This window comes from Bos taurus, chromosome 16, assembly GCF_002263795.3.
Source record: "Bos taurus isolate L1 Dominette 01449 registration number 42190680 breed Hereford chromosome 16, ARS-UCD2.0, whole genome shotgun sequence".
NCBI lineage: Eukaryota > Metazoa > Chordata > Mammalia > Artiodactyla > Bovidae > Bos > Bos taurus.
In genome coordinates this window covers 30,139,348-30,157,489 of record NC_037343.1, presented here as the reverse complement: position 1 = coordinate 30,157,489, position 18,142 = coordinate 30,139,348, and the positions used below count along the sequence as shown (strand labels likewise).

At 35.8% G+C, this 18,142-nt stretch overlaps 1 protein-coding gene across 11 annotated transcripts in view; it reads left to right on the top strand.

Annotated features, from left to right (window-relative positions):
- The window catches only part of CDC42BPA (CDC42 binding protein kinase alpha), a 297,315-nt gene that overhangs the window by 94,306 nt on the left and 184,867 nt on the right, over positions 1 to 18,142 (top strand). For all 11 annotated transcript variants that reach the window (XM_024976363.2, XM_059875458.1, XM_024976359.2 and 8 more), the window contains exons 3-4: positions 3,909 to 3,992; positions 17,141 to 17,236. In XM_024976363.2, coding sequence (XP_024832131.1) covers positions 3,909 to 3,992; positions 17,141 to 17,236 — 180 coding nt within the window. The remainder of the gene's footprint in view (positions 1 to 3,908; positions 3,993 to 17,140; positions 17,237 to 18,142) is intronic.

Here is an 18,142-nt window from a genome sequence, read left to right as displayed (position 1 = left end):
AAAATATAGAAAGGAGGATAGAAATCATATTCCCTAGAAATAACTGACTTTTAAGGGTCTGATGCTTGTCTTTCTATATATGTATACCTATACATATAGAAATGTATAGGTATATATTTTATGTGTATATATAGAAAATTTTATTTTAGTTTATAAACTTTAATAAAATCCTTTTAAACAGTATATTGTGAACTTTCTCCTATTAATTAGTAATCTTTAACAACATATTCAAGAATTTAAAACATTTTCTAATGTTTGTGATATATTCAGTCAGTTTTACCTTTCAGAATGTATTTATTTGCAATATTTCACAATTGGAAATTACACATAAATATTGTAGCTTAGTTTTTATTTGTAAGAATGTTCCTTTGAGGATATTTCTAACTATATTTCTATGTATATATATGTGTCATGGATAAAAATTTATAAAGTTGAGTGTTGAAGAGACCAAAGCTGCTTATTTCCTAAAGAAATTGAAGAAATTAGGATGTATACGGTCTACCACGTCGTAGTGATAGAGCAAACAACAGTTAAGAGACTGGGCTATAAGGTGCTTAGTGCAGTACCTGACGTGTAATCATAGCTAGTGGTTATCAAACACTTGTGCTGTGTGCTTAGTTGCTTAGTCGTGTCTGACTCTTTGCCATCCCACGGACTGTAGCCCACCAGGCTCCTCTGTCCATGGGGATTCTCTAGGCAAGAATACTGGAGTGGGTTGCTGTGTTCTCCTCCAGGGGATCTTCCCAACCCAGGGATCAAACCCAGGTCTCCTGCATTATAGATGGATTCTTTACTGTCTGAGCAACCAGGGAAGTCCAGGAGTACTGGGGGGGGGGGGGGTAGCCTATCCCTTCTCCGGAGGATTTTCCCAGTCCAGGTATCAGATTGGGATCGCCTGCTTTACAGGCAGATTCTTTACCAGCTGAGGTACCAGGGAAGCCCTACTGAACTCTTACCAAGTGCTAGACCCTGTTGTATGTACTTTATACTTGTGTATAACCCAAATCTGGCTGCACAGACTGTGTTATCACCACTACCCTGAACAGTAAGTGCTAGCTCAGTGTTTGAGTGTTCAATAAATGCTCGCTTATTTCAACTGCACATCTCTATAATCCAGAGTTGGTTTTGATTCCAGTAGTTTTTGGATTTTAGAAAGATAATTTAGTACATATACTCTGTATTGCACTCTTAATGGGGTTTTGAGCAGAACCTCATAAGCAATCGCTTATGAGGTGTTTCTGCAATGAAGCACATTTATTTTTGTACTAAGTGAGATTAAAAAAAAAAAAAAACTCCCCTCAATCTGTGATTAGCCTGATGTCAGTGTATGTTGCCAAATGAATTGTGAAAACCCTTTATCTTGCAGAATTGCAGGTAAAGGATTGTGGACCTGCATAAAACTCTTAGAGGAGTACTTGGCATTTAGTACACACTCAAAATGTGTTGGTGGATTACTACTACACTATTGGGTATCCTCAGGTACTTCTGTACTCATATGCATAGAAAATTGGTGAATCATACAGTGCTGGGAGGAGTTCGTATCACTCCATATGACCTGAGGAGGGCAAGTCTAAGTGTTGGAGTCTTTCAGCAATTCTTCTCTAAATCAGAAGAGAAGGCTTAAGTGATAGCCTTCCTTACCTCTTCCCTGTCCTCAATGTAGGCATGTCTAGCTCTGTGCTCCCATCCTTCCATCCATTTGTGCAGTATATGATTGGAGTCTACACAGTAGTGTAACTTGTGTTTTCAGTCTATCAGAGATCTTAGTGAAAAAAATGTTTTAAGTTTTTCTGTGCTCTCTATTACAGTACTCCCCTCCTCCTTTTTGGTGATAAGAACATTTAAGATCTACTTTCTTGGCAATTTCCAAGAATATAATACAATACTGTTAACTATAATCAACATACTGACATTAGATCTCCAGAACTTATAACTGAAAACCTTACACCCTTTGACCATCATCTCCCCCTTTCCCTCAACCCCCAGCCACTGGCACCACCATTCTAGAATTAGAATTCTAGAAATAGATTTCTCTGTTTATATTAGTTTACCTTTTTATATTTTTCCATATAAGTGAGACCACACAGTTTTGGTCTTTCTGTTTCTGGCTTATTTCACTTAGCATAATGCCCTCCAGGTTTATCCATGTTGTCACAAAAGATAGATTTCCTTCTTTTTAATGGCTGAATAATATTCTATTTCTTTAACCATTCATTTGTCAGTGGGCATTTAGGTTGTTTCTATATCTTGTACAGCCCCTTTTCTTTAAACGTGAACCCATTAAGAGATCCATAACTGGTGCAGAAATGGTGGATCCATAACTGATTCATCATTCTGCAGATATGACCAGATATGACTAAAGACTAAAGTGATTGTAGTTGAAATTGAGATAGTTTTTCTTCCTTCCCACCATTTTATTAATAATTGATGAAAAACTGTACTCACAGTCAATATATAACCATTTATGACATTTCAGTTCAGTTCAGTTCAGTCACTCAGTCATGTCCGACTCTTTGCCACCCCATGGACTGCAGCATGCCAGGCCTCCCTGTCCATCACCAACTCCCTGAGTTTACTCAAACTCATGTCCATTGTTTATGACATTTACCAAGATATATTCTAGTTCAGATGCCATTATAGTATTATAAACTGATTTGCATTATACATGGTCATATTACTGTTATTGTACTGTGATCCAAAAATAAATTTATTATATGACCCTGATATGTACCTTCACTGTTAGGGTTTTAAAAAGTTTGGCACTTGAGTTTAAACCTCAAATTTAAAAAATTCTCTATTCTTGGAAATATCCCTTTAAACTGTTTGAAGATATGCTGTACATAGTTTGTTTTCTATTTCTTCATATTAGAGTAGTGTTTGTTTTCCCTGTCCAGCCTCCCACAACTGATAACAGCGTTTGTCTTCTCTTCTGTAGTTTATCATCTGCTGTATAGCATACTCAGTGAGCTGCAAAGGCCCTTTGAGGTTATCTAGTCAAACTGAGGGAGAGAAGCAGAAATAGAAATGTCATCACTTTGTTGAGAGTGGGAAAAAAAGGGGGGGATTTATATTTGACAGTTTTTTGATCCACAACTAAAATACAAAATACAGAAATGTCTGTTCTTTTTTTTGTTGGGAAGGAATGTGTGAAGTGTACGATTTGTAGAGATAGCAGCCTCAATTGATCTTTAGGGGTCTGTGTGTTGTGGGGGGGTTTGGTTTAGTGTGCAAGACTATGTGGCATGAAAAATAATATCATTTTCAGTTTATGTCATACTGTGTGATCCCCATGAAATGCATTTGTTTTGGCAGCTGGCTTTACCTGTAACATCGTGTTGGAATTTGGCATGCAGTGTTTAATGTGTTTACTTGCTAAGTGGTGTCTGATTCTTTGTGACCCCGTAGACTGTAACCCGCCAGGCTCCTCTAGCTGTGGGGTTTCCCAGGCAAGAATACTGGAGTGGGTTGCCATTTCTTTCTCCAGGGGATCTTCCCAACCCAGGGATTGAACCCATGTCTCCTGCTTGGCAGGCGGATTCTTTACCACTGAGCCACCTGGGAAGCCCGCAGTATTTACTAAGCTTTAGTTATTTCATATGGTACATTTTGGTCAATTTTTTAGATAGTAGATACTGAGTTTAAATTCCAGGAAAGAAAACTCGAAAAGGCAAATATAATATATAATCACCAACTGATACCGTGTTCAAAAATAGAGTTGTTTGGCTCATGTTCACTAATGTAACTTTTTCAACTGACAGTATTATTTGATTTAGGATCTTAGAATTTGAACTGCATGGAAATCATTGATAATTTTGGTATTTATTTTTTTTACAGAGAGGAAAAAGGAAAATGGATGACTGAAAAAAGTATTATTTGTCATATTTTAAAAGTTGTATTTCCTTTTCTAGGTTGCTGTAGTGAAACTAAAAAATGCAGATAAAGTATTTGCCATGAAAATATTGAATAAATGGGAAATGCTGAAAAGAGCTGAGGTAAGATTTTAATTATTGGAATATTTAAATATCTTAGAAATATTTTTAGAGAAAAATAAAATTATAGAGAGCCAACAGATCTTTAAGTATCATTTAGTAACCTTTTATCTATTATGGCATCATTTTTTCAGGCCTGAAATAATTTCAGGAATTCATAGTTGTGATATAGTTATTATAAATGTTACATTTGTGATGATATTTTAATGTTGTCTGAAAACCAAATGGAAACTCTTGTAATGTCGGATTTGACCCTTATGTTAAAAGATGTATGGCAACCAGTTTCTTTTATAGGAAGAAATTTTGTAGTGATTGATATCCAATTTGACGTAACTTGTTTATATTATTTTGTATTTATCTCTATTCTGCTCTAAGCAAAAGCCAGCAGGAATTTTGAATATGGCCTATAGGAATTCTATTTATTGCTGACTATGCAGTTAAATTTATGTTGCTGCTGCTGCTGCTAAGTCACTATGTTCTGTATTAAGAATGAGAGTAAAATCTTCTGTTGTAAGAATTGTCAGCATTTTTATCTTGGTACTAAATTTGAGGGAAAGACTGACTGGAGTGATGTTAAAAATGTCTAATAGCTGGTATGGTATGGTCAAAACTGACATTATATGTAAATTTTGGGGAGGGGTTCTAGAGGTCTCCTGCTGTGCTGGGTTATAGTGAGTTCCTGGATGAGGTAAGGCATTCAGGGGCCTCAAGGATGCAGAACTTACCAGTGTGGAAGTATTTAAATATTTTAACTTGGAGAAGGGTTATACTGCTGAATAGGTAAGTATTAGCCCTGGAGGTTAGTAAGATGCATAAGAGAATAATGAGAAATTGGCCCTTAGAAATCTTTCTTTATATATCAGTACTTGTAGCAACCTAAAAAACAATAAACACATAAGGAAAAGCAAAAATGGTTCCCATAATGATAGATACATACCATGGGAGTGAAAGTGCGTGCGTGCTCAGCTTCTCATTGTATCCAACTCTTTGTGACCCCGTGGACTATAGCCCGCCAGGCTCCTCTGTCCATGGGATTTCCCAGCCAAGAATACTGGAGCGGGTAGCCATTTCTGAATCCAGGGATCAAACCTGTATCTTCTGCATTGGTAGGTGGATTCTTCACCACTGAGCCTCCAAGGAAGCCCAGTAGTGAAAGTAAATACTTCAATATTTCTTTCTTTTAGAAAATATGGAAAATATAACAAAATTCAGAAAAGAAAATAATAATCACTTATATTCCATCACTTAGGATTAATAACATTTTGAGCATGTTTTGCTTTCAGGCTTTTTCTTTTTTTGTCTACTGAAAAAGCTGCACAAGTGAAATATAGATAAATTCTTTGTAATGTCACATTACAGACAAAGCTAAAGTACTCATTGACTATACCCCACCCAAGTCCAGCCCTTCTCTGCCTCCCAGAGGTAATTACAGAGTTAATAAAATCCTGTAGCAATCAGAATCCAACAACACATTAAAAAGATCATACACCATGATCAAGTGGGCTTTATCCCAGGGATGCAAGGATTCTTCAATATCTGCAAATCAATCAATGTAATACACCACATTAACAAATTGAAAAATAAAAACCATATGATTATCTCAATAGATGCAGAGAAAGCCTTTGACAAAATTCAACACCCATTTATGATAAAAACTCTCCAGAAAGCAGGAATAGAAGGAACATACCTCAGCATAATAAAAGCTATATATGACAAACCCACAGCAAACATTATCCTCAATGGTGAAAAATTGAAAGCATTTCCTCTAAAGTCAGGAACAAGACAAGGGTGCCCACTTTCACCATTACTATTCAACATAGTTTTGGAAGTTTTGGCCCACAGCAATCAGAGCAGAAAAAGAAATAAAAGGAATCCAAATTGGAAAAGAAGAAGTAAAACTCTCACTATTTGCAGATGACATGATCCTCTACATAGAAAACCCTAAAGACTCCACCAGAAAATTACTAGAACTAATCAATGACTATAGTAAAGTTGCAGGATATAAAATCAACACACAGAAATCCCTTGCATTCCTATACACTAATAATGAGAAAACAGAAAGAGAAATTAAGGAAACAATTCCATTCACCATTGTAACGAAAAGAATAAAATACTTAGGAATATATCTACCTAAAGAAACTAAAGACCTATATATAGAAAACTATAAAACACTGGTGAAAGAAATCAAAGAGGACACTAATAGATGGAGAAATATACCATGTTCATGGATTGGAAGAATCAATATAGTGAAAATGAGTATACTACCCAAAGCAATGCAATCCCTATCAAGCTACCAACAGTATTCTTCACAGAGCTAGAACAAATAATTTCACAATTTGTATGGAAATACAAAAAACCTCGAATAGCCAAAGCAATCTTGAGAAAGAAGAATGGAACTAGAGGAATCAACCTACCTGACTTCAGGCTCTACTACAAAGCCACAGTTATCAAGACAGTATGGTACTGGCACAAAGACAGAAATATAGATCAATGGAACAAAATAGAAAGCCCAGAGATAAATCCACGCACGTATGGACACCTTAACTTTGACAAAGGAGGCAAGAATATACAATGAATTAAAGACAATCTCTTTAACAAGGGGTGCTGGGAAATCTGGTCAACCACTTGTAAAAGAATGAAACTAGAACACTTTCTAACACCATACACAAAAATAAACTCAAAATGGATTAAAGATCTAAACGTAAGACCAGAAACTATAAAACTCCTAGAGGAGAACATAGGCAAAACACTCTCTGACATACATCACAGCAGGATCCTCTATGACCCACCTCCCAGAATAATGGAAATAAAAGCAAAAATAAACAAATGGGACTTAATTAACCTTAAAAGCTTCTGCACATCAAAGGAAACTATTAGCAAGGTGAAAAGACAGCCTTCAGAATGGGAGAAAATAATAGCAAATGAAGCAACTGACAAACAACTAATCTCAAAAATATACAAGCAACTCCTACAGCTCAACTCCATAAAAATAAATGACCCAATCAAAAAATGGGCCAAAGAACTAAATAGACATTTCTCCAAAGAAGACGTACAGATGGCTAACAAACACATGAAAAGATGCTCAACATCACTCATTATCAGAGAAATGCAAATCAAAACCACTATGAGGTACCATTTCACTCCAGTCAGAATGGCTGCGATCCAAAAGTCTACAAGTGATAAATGCTGGAGAGGGTGTGGAGAAAAGGGAACCCTCTTACACTGTTGGTGGGAATGCAAACTAGTCCAGCCACTATGGAGAACAGTGTGGAGATTCCTTAAAAAACTGGAAATAGAACTGCCTTATGATCCAGCAACCCCACTGCTGGGCATACACACTGAGGAAACCAGAAGGGAAAGAGACACATGTACCCCAATGTTCATCGCAGCACTGTTTATAATAGCCAGGACATGGAAGCAACCTAGATGTCCATCAGCAGATGCATGGATAACAAAGCAGTGGTACATATACACAATGGAGTATTACTCAGCCATTAAAAAGAATACATTTGAATCAGTTCTAATGAGGTGGATGAAACTGGAGCCTATTATACAGAGTGAAGTAAGCCAGAAGGAAAAACACCAATACAGTATACTAACGCATATATATGGAATTTAGAAAGGTGGTAACAATAACCCTGTGTACGAGACAGCAAAAGAGACACTGATGTATAGAACAGTCTTATGGACTCTGTGGGAGAGGGAGAGGGTGGGAAGATTTGGGAGAATGGCATTGAAACATGTAAAATAGCATGTATGAAACGAGATGCCAGTCCAGGTTCGATGCACGATACTGGATGCTTGGGGCTAGTGCACTGGGACGACCCAGAGGGATGGTATGGGGAGGGAGGAGGGAGGAGGGTTCAGGATGGGGAACACATGTGTACCTGTAGTGGATTCATTTTGATATTTGGCAAAACTAATACAATTATGTAAAGTTTAAAAATAAAATAAAATTAAAAAAAAAATAAAAGCACCTATTGGACAGATGAAAAAAAAAAAAAAGAAATTGGCCTTGATCAAAGGGAAAGGAGGTAAAACATGATTTATCAGGGAGACATCAGGCTGTCCCAGCAGCCTCTCTTGATCCAGCAGGGAAGTGAGGAGCCGAAATGGTCCTTCAGAGTTGTCCTGCCTTAGACCAAATGATTGCCCTCTTTGCAGTTGCCTTAGTCAGTCATTGGATGTGGGCTGCCTCCAGAAGGACATGGATGTGGACTAGTAGGCTTTTGGCAGCTGAGACAAAGCCAGGAGGGGCTGATGGCATTGCTGACAATTGGAGCAATTAAGTCTTATTATTAAAAAATAGTAAATAATTATGTTTAATTGTTTTTCAGAATTCATAATTGTAGTGGGCTAGTGTTCCAGGGTTAGAACTTTTAAAAGATTGAATTAAAGTTTCTACTTACTTTTTATGATGTTGGCTGTTGGGGAAGAATTTTGAAAAGAAAGAGTAACTGGTTTAGCTTTACTTATTGACTGGAGGAAGTGGCAAAATTGAGGCTAAAACAGGAGTAATTAAAAATTAAATATGATTTTGTTGAATTAAAAAATCATTCATATAGTCTTTTTCTGGGGCAAAATGGAATACACATGCTTCTTTTTATCTCTCCCACTAAATACAGTTAAAGACCATGGACATTATGTATAAAATAAATATATGAAGACTCTGAAAGGCAGAAAGAATGAGGACCAGCTAGGGGCCATGGAACCCAAGAAACATCACTCATTCTGTGAAGTCTGTATTATTCTGAAGGAACAACCAGATAAGGACCATACAAAGAAAGTTAAAATCAATATGTCTCATGAAGATAGATGCCAGTACCCTTAACAAAATACTAGTAAACAGAATTCAGCAATATATAAAGTGAATTATACACTGTGAGCAAGTGGGGTTTGTTTAAGGGATACAAGGCTAGTTCATTATTTGAAAAGAACTTGCCTCAAACTCCTTGAAACTTTCATTTTTTTAGGAGGAATTTCTCCACTGAAACTTTTAAAGAGGAATTCATTTTAAAGCAGAATGGAATTATATATATATATTTTTTTCAATTTATTTATTTATTTTACTTTACAATATTGTATTGGTTTTGCCATGGAATTACATTTTTGTGCTTGAATTGTCAAATCCTTCTTTAAAAAAATTAAGAAGAAACTTACTTTGATCATTACTTATCCAGTTTTGGAAAACTGGTCCTACCAGTGATGGTTAATAAATTACAAGTGAACAGCAAAATTTCTTATTTTAGTCTGTGTATTGTTGATGCTGTAAAACAGTTTTCAGTGATTTACCTCCAATCTGTTTGTCATATTTATTTCTATTTTCATTGTGTAACAAATATAATTAGTGCAACACAGATTATTTGAAGGTACTAGGAAACTTGTCTCTCATACCTGGCAGATAAATAATTAGTAAATAATCTTGTAGTTACAAGAGCTTCCCTTGTGGCTCAGTTGGTAAAGAATCTGCCTGCAATGCAGGAGACCTGGGTTCGATCCCTGGGTTGGGAAGATCCCCTGGAGAAGGGAAAGGCTACTCCCTCCAGTATTCTGGCCTGGAGAAATCCATGGGGTCACAAAGAGTTGGACATGACTGAGCGACTTTCACTTATAGTTACAAAGATTAATATATCTATAGATTCATCATTTACAAACTTTGTTAGTATGTCAACAGTGTCTTAAGTTAACTTCTCCAAATCAATTCTGTAAATTTTACTTTCTCTTCAAATTTATTCAACTCTTAAGGATTTCACTTACATGGAAGATGTGTTACTTATTTCATTGGAAGATGCAGAATCGATTACAGAAGTGTTCTCCATCTCAAGAGTCAAACCTTTCTGAGGCTCAGTTGTCTCTGTACCATTTAGTAGAGGAATAATATATCTTAGTTTAACCAGGATAGTACTGGTTTATGCCTCGTGTCTTACTATTTTTGTTATTGTTGTTAGCCCTATTTTATTATTTTTATAATTGACATGCCAATGGTAGTAGTTAACAGTAGCAGCAGTAGTAATAGTAGTAATGAATTCAGTTCATTAGATTGGGATTGCCTCTCCTTCCTGACCTGTTACCTGTAATAAAAAAAGAAAATGCAAGCACTGTAGAAAATAAGTAAAAAGATAAAAGCTTACTTTTTCTCCCTCAGATAACCAGTCTTTCTGTTCAAAGTAAGTCTTTACTAAGAGGTTAGTTTCTTATTTATCCCTTTTTTCTCTTAGATAAATATATATTTGTTTAAATATATATTTATTTGTATACTGTTCATGTTGTATAATGTTCTTTCTGTTGAGAGTTACCTTGACAAAGACCATTCTCAGTGAACATTCAGGTGATTTAGAGCTAGTTCCAAACAGGGCTAAACTTCCACACAGAAGCACAATTTTTTTTTTTTTTCCTGGCAGTGGACAAAAATTCTGAACATATTTGTAGAATTGTCCTTGTTGAAAGGACTTCCCTGGTGGCTTAGACGGTGGCTCAGACGGTAAAAGCGTCTGCTTACAATGCAGGAGACCTGGGTTCAATCCCTGTGTTGGGAAGATTCCCCTGGAGAAGGAAATGGCAACCCACTCCAGTACTCTTGCCTGGAAAGTCCCATGGACAGAGGAGCCTGGTAGGCTACAGTCCTTGTTGATATTTTTGAGTAAAATAGATGGTGAATTTATGAGGGTTTACTGAATTGAAAATATAAACACCTGGGATATGAATATTTATCATGGGGTTTTTGTGGTTTGTTAGTGCTGGGCCCTCCGTAGGCCCTTTCAGTTTTGAAATACATGCTTTTCAGTTCTAGGAAATTTTCTCGTATTACTTCTTTGGTAATTTCCTTTCTTCTGTTTCTTTTGCTCTCTCTTTCTGAAACTTTTATTTGGATATACCCTTAATGGACCAGTTAGCTAATTTCTCATTATTTCTTTTCTAGTGAGGTTGTGTTGGCTTTTGCTGTAATACTTCAATTGAGTGTTTTATTTCTTCAACCACCCTTTTAGTATTCAGTAGCACCTCCCTTTGATCTTTTTTTTTATGTTCGTTTTTAGTGAACCTGTGCCTCTGGACTGTAAACTTAAGGAGTTTCTCAGTTGGGTAAGACAGGATGCTCCCGCTGACTGGTGTTAGGTGTTCTCCTTTCTACCAGTCGAAAGGTCAATTAGGCTCTGATCGTACCCAGCAGATTCGGATCTGGTTTATTAGTTCCTCCTAAGGGCAGGCCTTGTTAAGAACTGAGTGCCGCAGCAAATTTCAAAATGGGTTCCTTGCCTCTTTTCCTACTGGAAGATCTAGGAGATTTTTCTCCTTTACTTACTGTTACCGTGTGATTAAGCTCCTGGAGGTGAGACTAAAAAATTGTGTAATTCTCCCTAACTGGGTCCCCTGCAGTTTTGAACTCTCAGAGTTGTCCAGACTCTAGAAATTATTCCCAGTTGAGTTTGTCTTACTCCCAGCAGCATCAGTTCTGGTTTCTGCGCCTCTTTCTGCTCTGGCATCTCTGCTCTGGTAAGCTGCAGTATGTTCCCTTTTTGTATATCTTGTTTCATGGTTGCAATGTTTTCTTTTCTCTAAAATATATATTTGAAATATATATATATATGTGTATACATCCTTCTTGCCTGTCTCCGTTTCCGCTATTTTATTCTTTTTCTGTTTGGGACTATTATTCACATTGATTGCTATCATGAAATGTCGAAAATTATTTCTAACTGTTGGCTTATGATTTTAATTGAATTTTTCAGTCCTTAAACACTGCACCCCTCCATCTCTCATTTATTTAGTTACTTAATCTCACTATTATTGTAGAGTTTTCTCTGTAGAGGCCTTGAATATCTTTTACTGTTTACTCTGAGACGGTTGGTGTTTTTAATTTGCTTTTGGAAATGGTATTATTTATTTATATATATATATGTTTTAAAAATGGTATTATTTAAAAATATATTTTCTAATTGTTGCAATTATATAGGAATATAATTTATGTATGTTGACATTTAAATTCTGTTAATTTATGTTTTCTTTTGTGATTTCTTTTTTTTAAATTATTTTAATTGGAGGCTAATTACAATATTGTATTGGTTTTGCCATACATTGACATGAATCTGCTATGGGTGTACATGTGTTCCCCATCCTGAATGTGATATCTTTTTATGCATCCACTTTGTCTGCTCTTTGCATGTCTGACTCTTTGCGACCCCATGAACTGCAGCACGCCAGGCCTGTCCATCACCAACTCCCAGAGTTTACCCAAACTAGTGTCCATTGAGTCACTGATGCCATCCAACTATCTCATCCTCTGTCGTCCCCTTCTCCTCCTGCCCTCAATCTTTCCCAGCATCAGGGTCTTTTCAAATGAGTCAGCTCTTTGCATCAGGTGGCCAAAGTATTGGAGTTTCAGCTTCACTCTCCTTAGTAATCTTTATATACCTTTTATTTCTTCTTAACTAATTTCACTTCAAATCCCTTATGATTATACAGTGGAAGTGAGAAATAGATTTAAGGGCCTAGATCTGATAGATAGAGTGCCTGATGAACTATGGAATGAGGTTCGTGACATTGTACAGAAGACAGGGATCGAGACCATCCCCATGGAAAAGAAATGCAAAAAAGCAAAATGGCTGTCTGGGGAGGCCTTACAAATAGCTGTGAAAAGAAGAGAAGCGAAAAGCAAAGGAGAAAAGGAAAGATTTAGGCATCTGAATGCAGAGTTCCAAAGAATAGCAAGAAGAGATAAGAAAGCCTTCCTCAGCAATCAATGCAAAGAAATAGAGGAAAACAACAGAATGGGAAAGACTAGAGATCTCTTCAAGAAAATTAGAGATACCAAGGGAACATTTCATGCAAAGATGGGCTCGATAAAGGACAAAATGGTATGGACCTAACAGAAGCAGAAGATATTAAGAAGAGATGGCAAGAATACACAGAAGAACTGTACAAAAAGATCTTCAAGACCCAGATAATCACAATGGTGTGATCACTGACCTAGAGCCAGACATCCTGGAATGTGAAGTCAAGTGGGCCTTAGAAACTAGCATCACTATGAACAAAGCTAGTGGAGGTGATAGAATTCCAGTTGAGCTATTTCAAATCCTGAAAGATGATGCTGTGAAAGTGCTGCACTCAATATGCCAGCACATTTGGAAAACTCAGCAATGGCCACAGGACTGGAAAAGGTCAGTTTTCATTCCAATCCCAAAGAAAGGCAATGCCAAAGAATGCTCCAACTACCACACAATTGCACTCATCTCACATGTTAGTAAAGTAATGCTCAAAATTCTCCAAGCCAGGCTTCAGCAATATGTGAACCGTGAACTTCCTGATGTTCAAGCTGGTTTTAGAAAAGGCAGAGGAACCAGAGATCAAATTGCCAACATCCGCTGGATCATGGGAAAAGCAAGAGAGTTCCAGAAAAACATCTATTTCTGCTTTATTGACTATGCCAAAGCCTTTGACTATGTGGCTCACAATAAACTGTGGGAAATTCTGAAAGAGATGGAATACCAGACCATCTGACCTGCCTCTTGAGAAATTTGTATGCAGATCAGGAAGCAACAGTTAGAACTGGACATGGGAACAACAGACTGGTTCCAAATAGGAAAAGGAGTTCGTCAAGGCTGTATATTGTCACCCTGCTTATTTAACTTATATGCAGAGTACATCATGAGAAACGCTGGGCTGGAAGAAGCACAAGCTGGAATCAAGATTGCCGGGAGAAATATCAATAACCTCAGATATGCAGATGACACCACCCTTATGGCAGAAAGTGAAGAGGGACTAAAAAGCCTCTTGATGAAAGTGAAAGTGGAGAGTGAAAAAGTTGGCTTAAAGCTCAACATTCAGAAAACGAAGATCATGGCATCCGATCCCATCACTTCATGGGAAATAGATGGGGAAACAGTGGACACAGTGTCAGACTTTATTTTTGGGGGCTCCAAAATCACTGCAGATGGTGACTGCAGCCATGAAATTAAAAGACGCTTACTCCTTGGAAGGAAAGTTATGACCAACCTAGATAGCATATTGAAAAGCAGAGACGTTACTTTGCCAACAAAGGTTCGTCTAGTCAAGGCTATGGTTTTTCCTGTCGTCATGTATGGATGTGAGAGTTGGACTGTGAAGAAAGCTGAGGGCCGAAGAATTGATGCTTTTGAACTGTGGTGTTGGAGAAGACTCCTGAGAGTCCCTTGGACTGCAAGGAGATCAAATCAGTGCATTCTGAAGGAGATCAGCCCTGGGATTTCTTTGGAAGGAATGATGCTAAAGCTGAAACTCCAGTACTTTGGCCACGTCATGCGAAGAGTTGACTCATTGGAAAAGACTCTGATGCTGGGAGGGATTGGGGTCAGGAGAAGGGGATGACGGAGGATGAGATGGCTGGATGGCATCACTGACTTGATGGACGTGAGTTTGAGTGAACTCCGGGAGTTGGTGATGGACAGGGAGGCCTGGCGTGCTGCGATTCATGGGGTCACAAAGAGTCGGACACGACTGAGCGACTGATCTGATCTGATGTCAAATGATACTATTTTCCCCCTAAAGTGAACAGAAGCATAATTATGGTAGATTTTAATAATTGAATTTATGAGTAAATTGCCCATTCATTTGGTTTAAGTTTTATTTGTTTTTAAGATTTTCCTTGGTGATGCTGTTTAATGAGTGGCTTTAGAAATTCTGTTGCATCAGACAGCAAAAGAGATACAGATGTAAAGAACAGATTTTTGGACTCTGGGAGAAGGCGAGGGTGGAATGATTTGAGAGACTAGCTTGAAACATGTACATTACCATATGTAAAATAGATGACCAGTGCAAGTTCGATGCATGAAGCAGGGCCCTCAAATCCGGTGCTCTGGGAGACCCCAGAGGGATGGGGTGTGGAGAGCGGTGGAAGGGGGGTTCAGGCTGAGGGGACAACATGTGCCCCCGTGGCTGATTCATGTTGCTGTATGGCAAAAACCACCACAATATTGTAAAGTAATTAGCCTCCAATTAAAATAAATAAATTAATTTTAAAAAGAAATTCTATTGCATCAAATAAAATTTATGGAAATACATGAAAAAAATTAGGGCACTTAGATAATGTGAGTAGTTTTGTATATCATGACTAGTGAATTTATCTTGTGGGAAATAAATTACTAGGTACCTACTATGTGTAGGATACTGCATGATGATTTTTAAATGTGTATGAAATATGGTATAGCCATTGAGAAAAATTAGGTAGCTTTCTATGTACAGGTATGGAAGGCTGTTCAGATATGTTGTTACTTGAAAAAATGATTTATAGAGCACTGTGATCTCGTTTGTGTAAAGAAAGAAAAGTTACGGCAGATGGGATACCATATGAATATAGGGTGTGTGTGTCTATGTGCATGTGTCTCTGTTTGTGTATGTACAAAGACATTTTCTGAGAAGAAATTCAACTGAGTTACTGGTGTTAATCATTGGATGTAACAAGGGGACAATGAATCTAGGAGGGAGCGTTTCAGTTTCTACTTTACCTTTCAGTTTGTTTTGAAACTTGCTGGCATAGTGGTTATTTAAATTAAAAATTAAAAAATATATTGTATTTGGCAAAACTAATACAATTATGTAAAGTTTAAAAATAAAATAAAATTAGAAAAAAAAATTAAATTAAAAAAAAAAAAGTTCTACAGGAAAAAAAAATAAAATAAAATAAAAAATATTCAGCTCAGAAATGTTTTAAGAGTTCACTTTCAAATAATTTAGTTAATGAGACAAGTTTAATATTACTTGTTTTATTTTTTGCAAGTTATGTCATCTATGATTTGTCATTATTAAGTAAAATACATAAGTATAAATGTTTACTTTACTTGAATATGTACTACCTAATCTTAAATAGATTCACTAATTAAATAAACTTATATTACTTCTAAAAAAATATATATATATATTGTAGAATTGTATCATACACAGTTATTTTTTATTTTTAGTAACATATTTCTAAGATTCTCCAGGCTGTATCTTTGTAATGATGGAAGTATATCCTGAGAATAAATTAAAACTTTTATAAATCAGAAAAAGATAATCCTTTAGAAAAAATGGGCAAAAGGAGTTTTTCAAAGAGAAAACTCAGATATCCAATTAGCATATGTAAGTTATTTATTTGCACCTGTAATTAAGAAAATGCTAATTAAAGAATGATGAAATATTATTTCATACCCATCTTATTGAAACATGCTTAAAAGTCTAGCAGTGCCAAATGGAGTTCAGGATGTTGTGGAAAATGGGTAATTTCATACACTGGGGTGAAGGTAGAAATTGGTATAGCACTTGGGAAAGAAACTAGGTTGTGTCTGATAAAATTGAAAATGCTTAAGTCTAGTATTTCTGCTTCCAAGTGTATACCCTAGAGAAACTCTTGTACATTTGTACAAATATATTTATTGCAATATTGAAATGATGCAAAAATGGGAATAACCTATGTTTTCATGATTGGGACGGGTTACATGAGGCAATTCTGCTATGATCATAGAATGGAATACTGTAGCAATTAAAAATTAAACAGCCATTATTGATTAAAAAGTGATCATGTTGCAAAGGGAATAGATACAGTGACACTATTCACAGAAATTTTCAAAACACAGAGCATTTCTATTGTTTTTGGACACATGTGTAATAGAGCATGTGGTGGGAGGAATATATACTAACTTCAGATTCTTCATTTTTCTTAGAGGAAGAACTGATACTTCTCTAGAAATAGGAAGGCTGCAACTTCTATTTTCTTAAAAGCAAATAGGTTAGGAGTAAATGTGACATTGTTGACATTTATGTTATCTAAATGGTAGAGTGAACCATGGTTGTTAAATAATTCTGCATACTTTTCTGATTTTTTGAACTATAACAGTAATTTCAAATATAAAATACTTTTAAGTTTACTATTCAGTTGTTCAGTTTTTGAGGGTTCTTTGAAACTTGATTTATTGGAAAGTCATATAATGTTGTTGGAAATAACAGCATTATATGACTTTATTATTTGACTTTATTATTATTATATCGTATAATAATGTTGGAAAGTCATATAATATATAATACATATAATGTATTCCTTTTTCAGAACAGAAAGTATAATATTTGAGTAATTGTTTGCATAATATATTCCTAGTTTTACATAAAGTATTCTTTATCTAAAAATTTATTTTTTTCCTTTTCAGACAGCATGTTTTCGTGAAGAAAGGGATGTGTTAGTGAATGGAGACAATAAATGGATTACAACTTTGCATTATGCTTTCCAGGATGACAATAACTTAGTAAGAATCATTGTTCTATGTTTCTATATATTTATTATCTTTTTATTGGCAAAATTTAGCATTATTTTCTGTGAAGCATTGTTTAAATGTAAATGTTATTTAGAAAACCACTGTATTTCACAGAGTATAAGTTTGATATATGATTGTTTCCCTGGGTAATTTCATACCTTTCAATTGGAATTTTTAATGTTTTTTAGTAAGTAAGTCAAATCCAAACATTTAAATTCTGTAAAAGGTGGTCAGGATTTTTTCCCCATGATTCTGTCAATGTATTTTATTTGTATTGTAAATGTAATAGTATTCTATTACTATTTAGAATTTTACATATTTTTCAAAGTTGTCATGTGCTTCTTTAAGTAGAGCCATATTTAAAATGTAGGCTTTGTTTAATTTTATATTAACGTCATGGACCACTAGACAAAAGAAGTTGGGGGAGAGCTTGGAGGAAAATCAAACTATTAGAAACACTGCCAAATGAAGATTGAAGAGATGAACAAGTGAATAGGGAAATAAGACAGAATCTATCACAGTTGAACATAAGATTCCTGGGCTATTACTCAGGGGTCTTCATTTTCTGACCCCAATTTTTATTTTAAGATTTATTTTTTGGCATGCATATGCTTAGTGACTGCTTTGTGCCAGCCACTACACTATGTACTGGAACATAAAATTACTAAGACATTTTTCATTTGATAAACATTTATTGGACATGTCCTGTGTGCTTGGCACTGTTCTTTAGATTCTAGCAATTTGGTAGTAAATAAGACAGACAAAGATCTTATTCTTACATTCTTGTGAGGGAAGCCAGATAAGAAATTCACAGTCAATTAAATAATATTTTCACATTGTTTCTTATAAAGAAAAATATAACATTTATTCAAAGATATAAAGTCAAGAAGGGCTCTT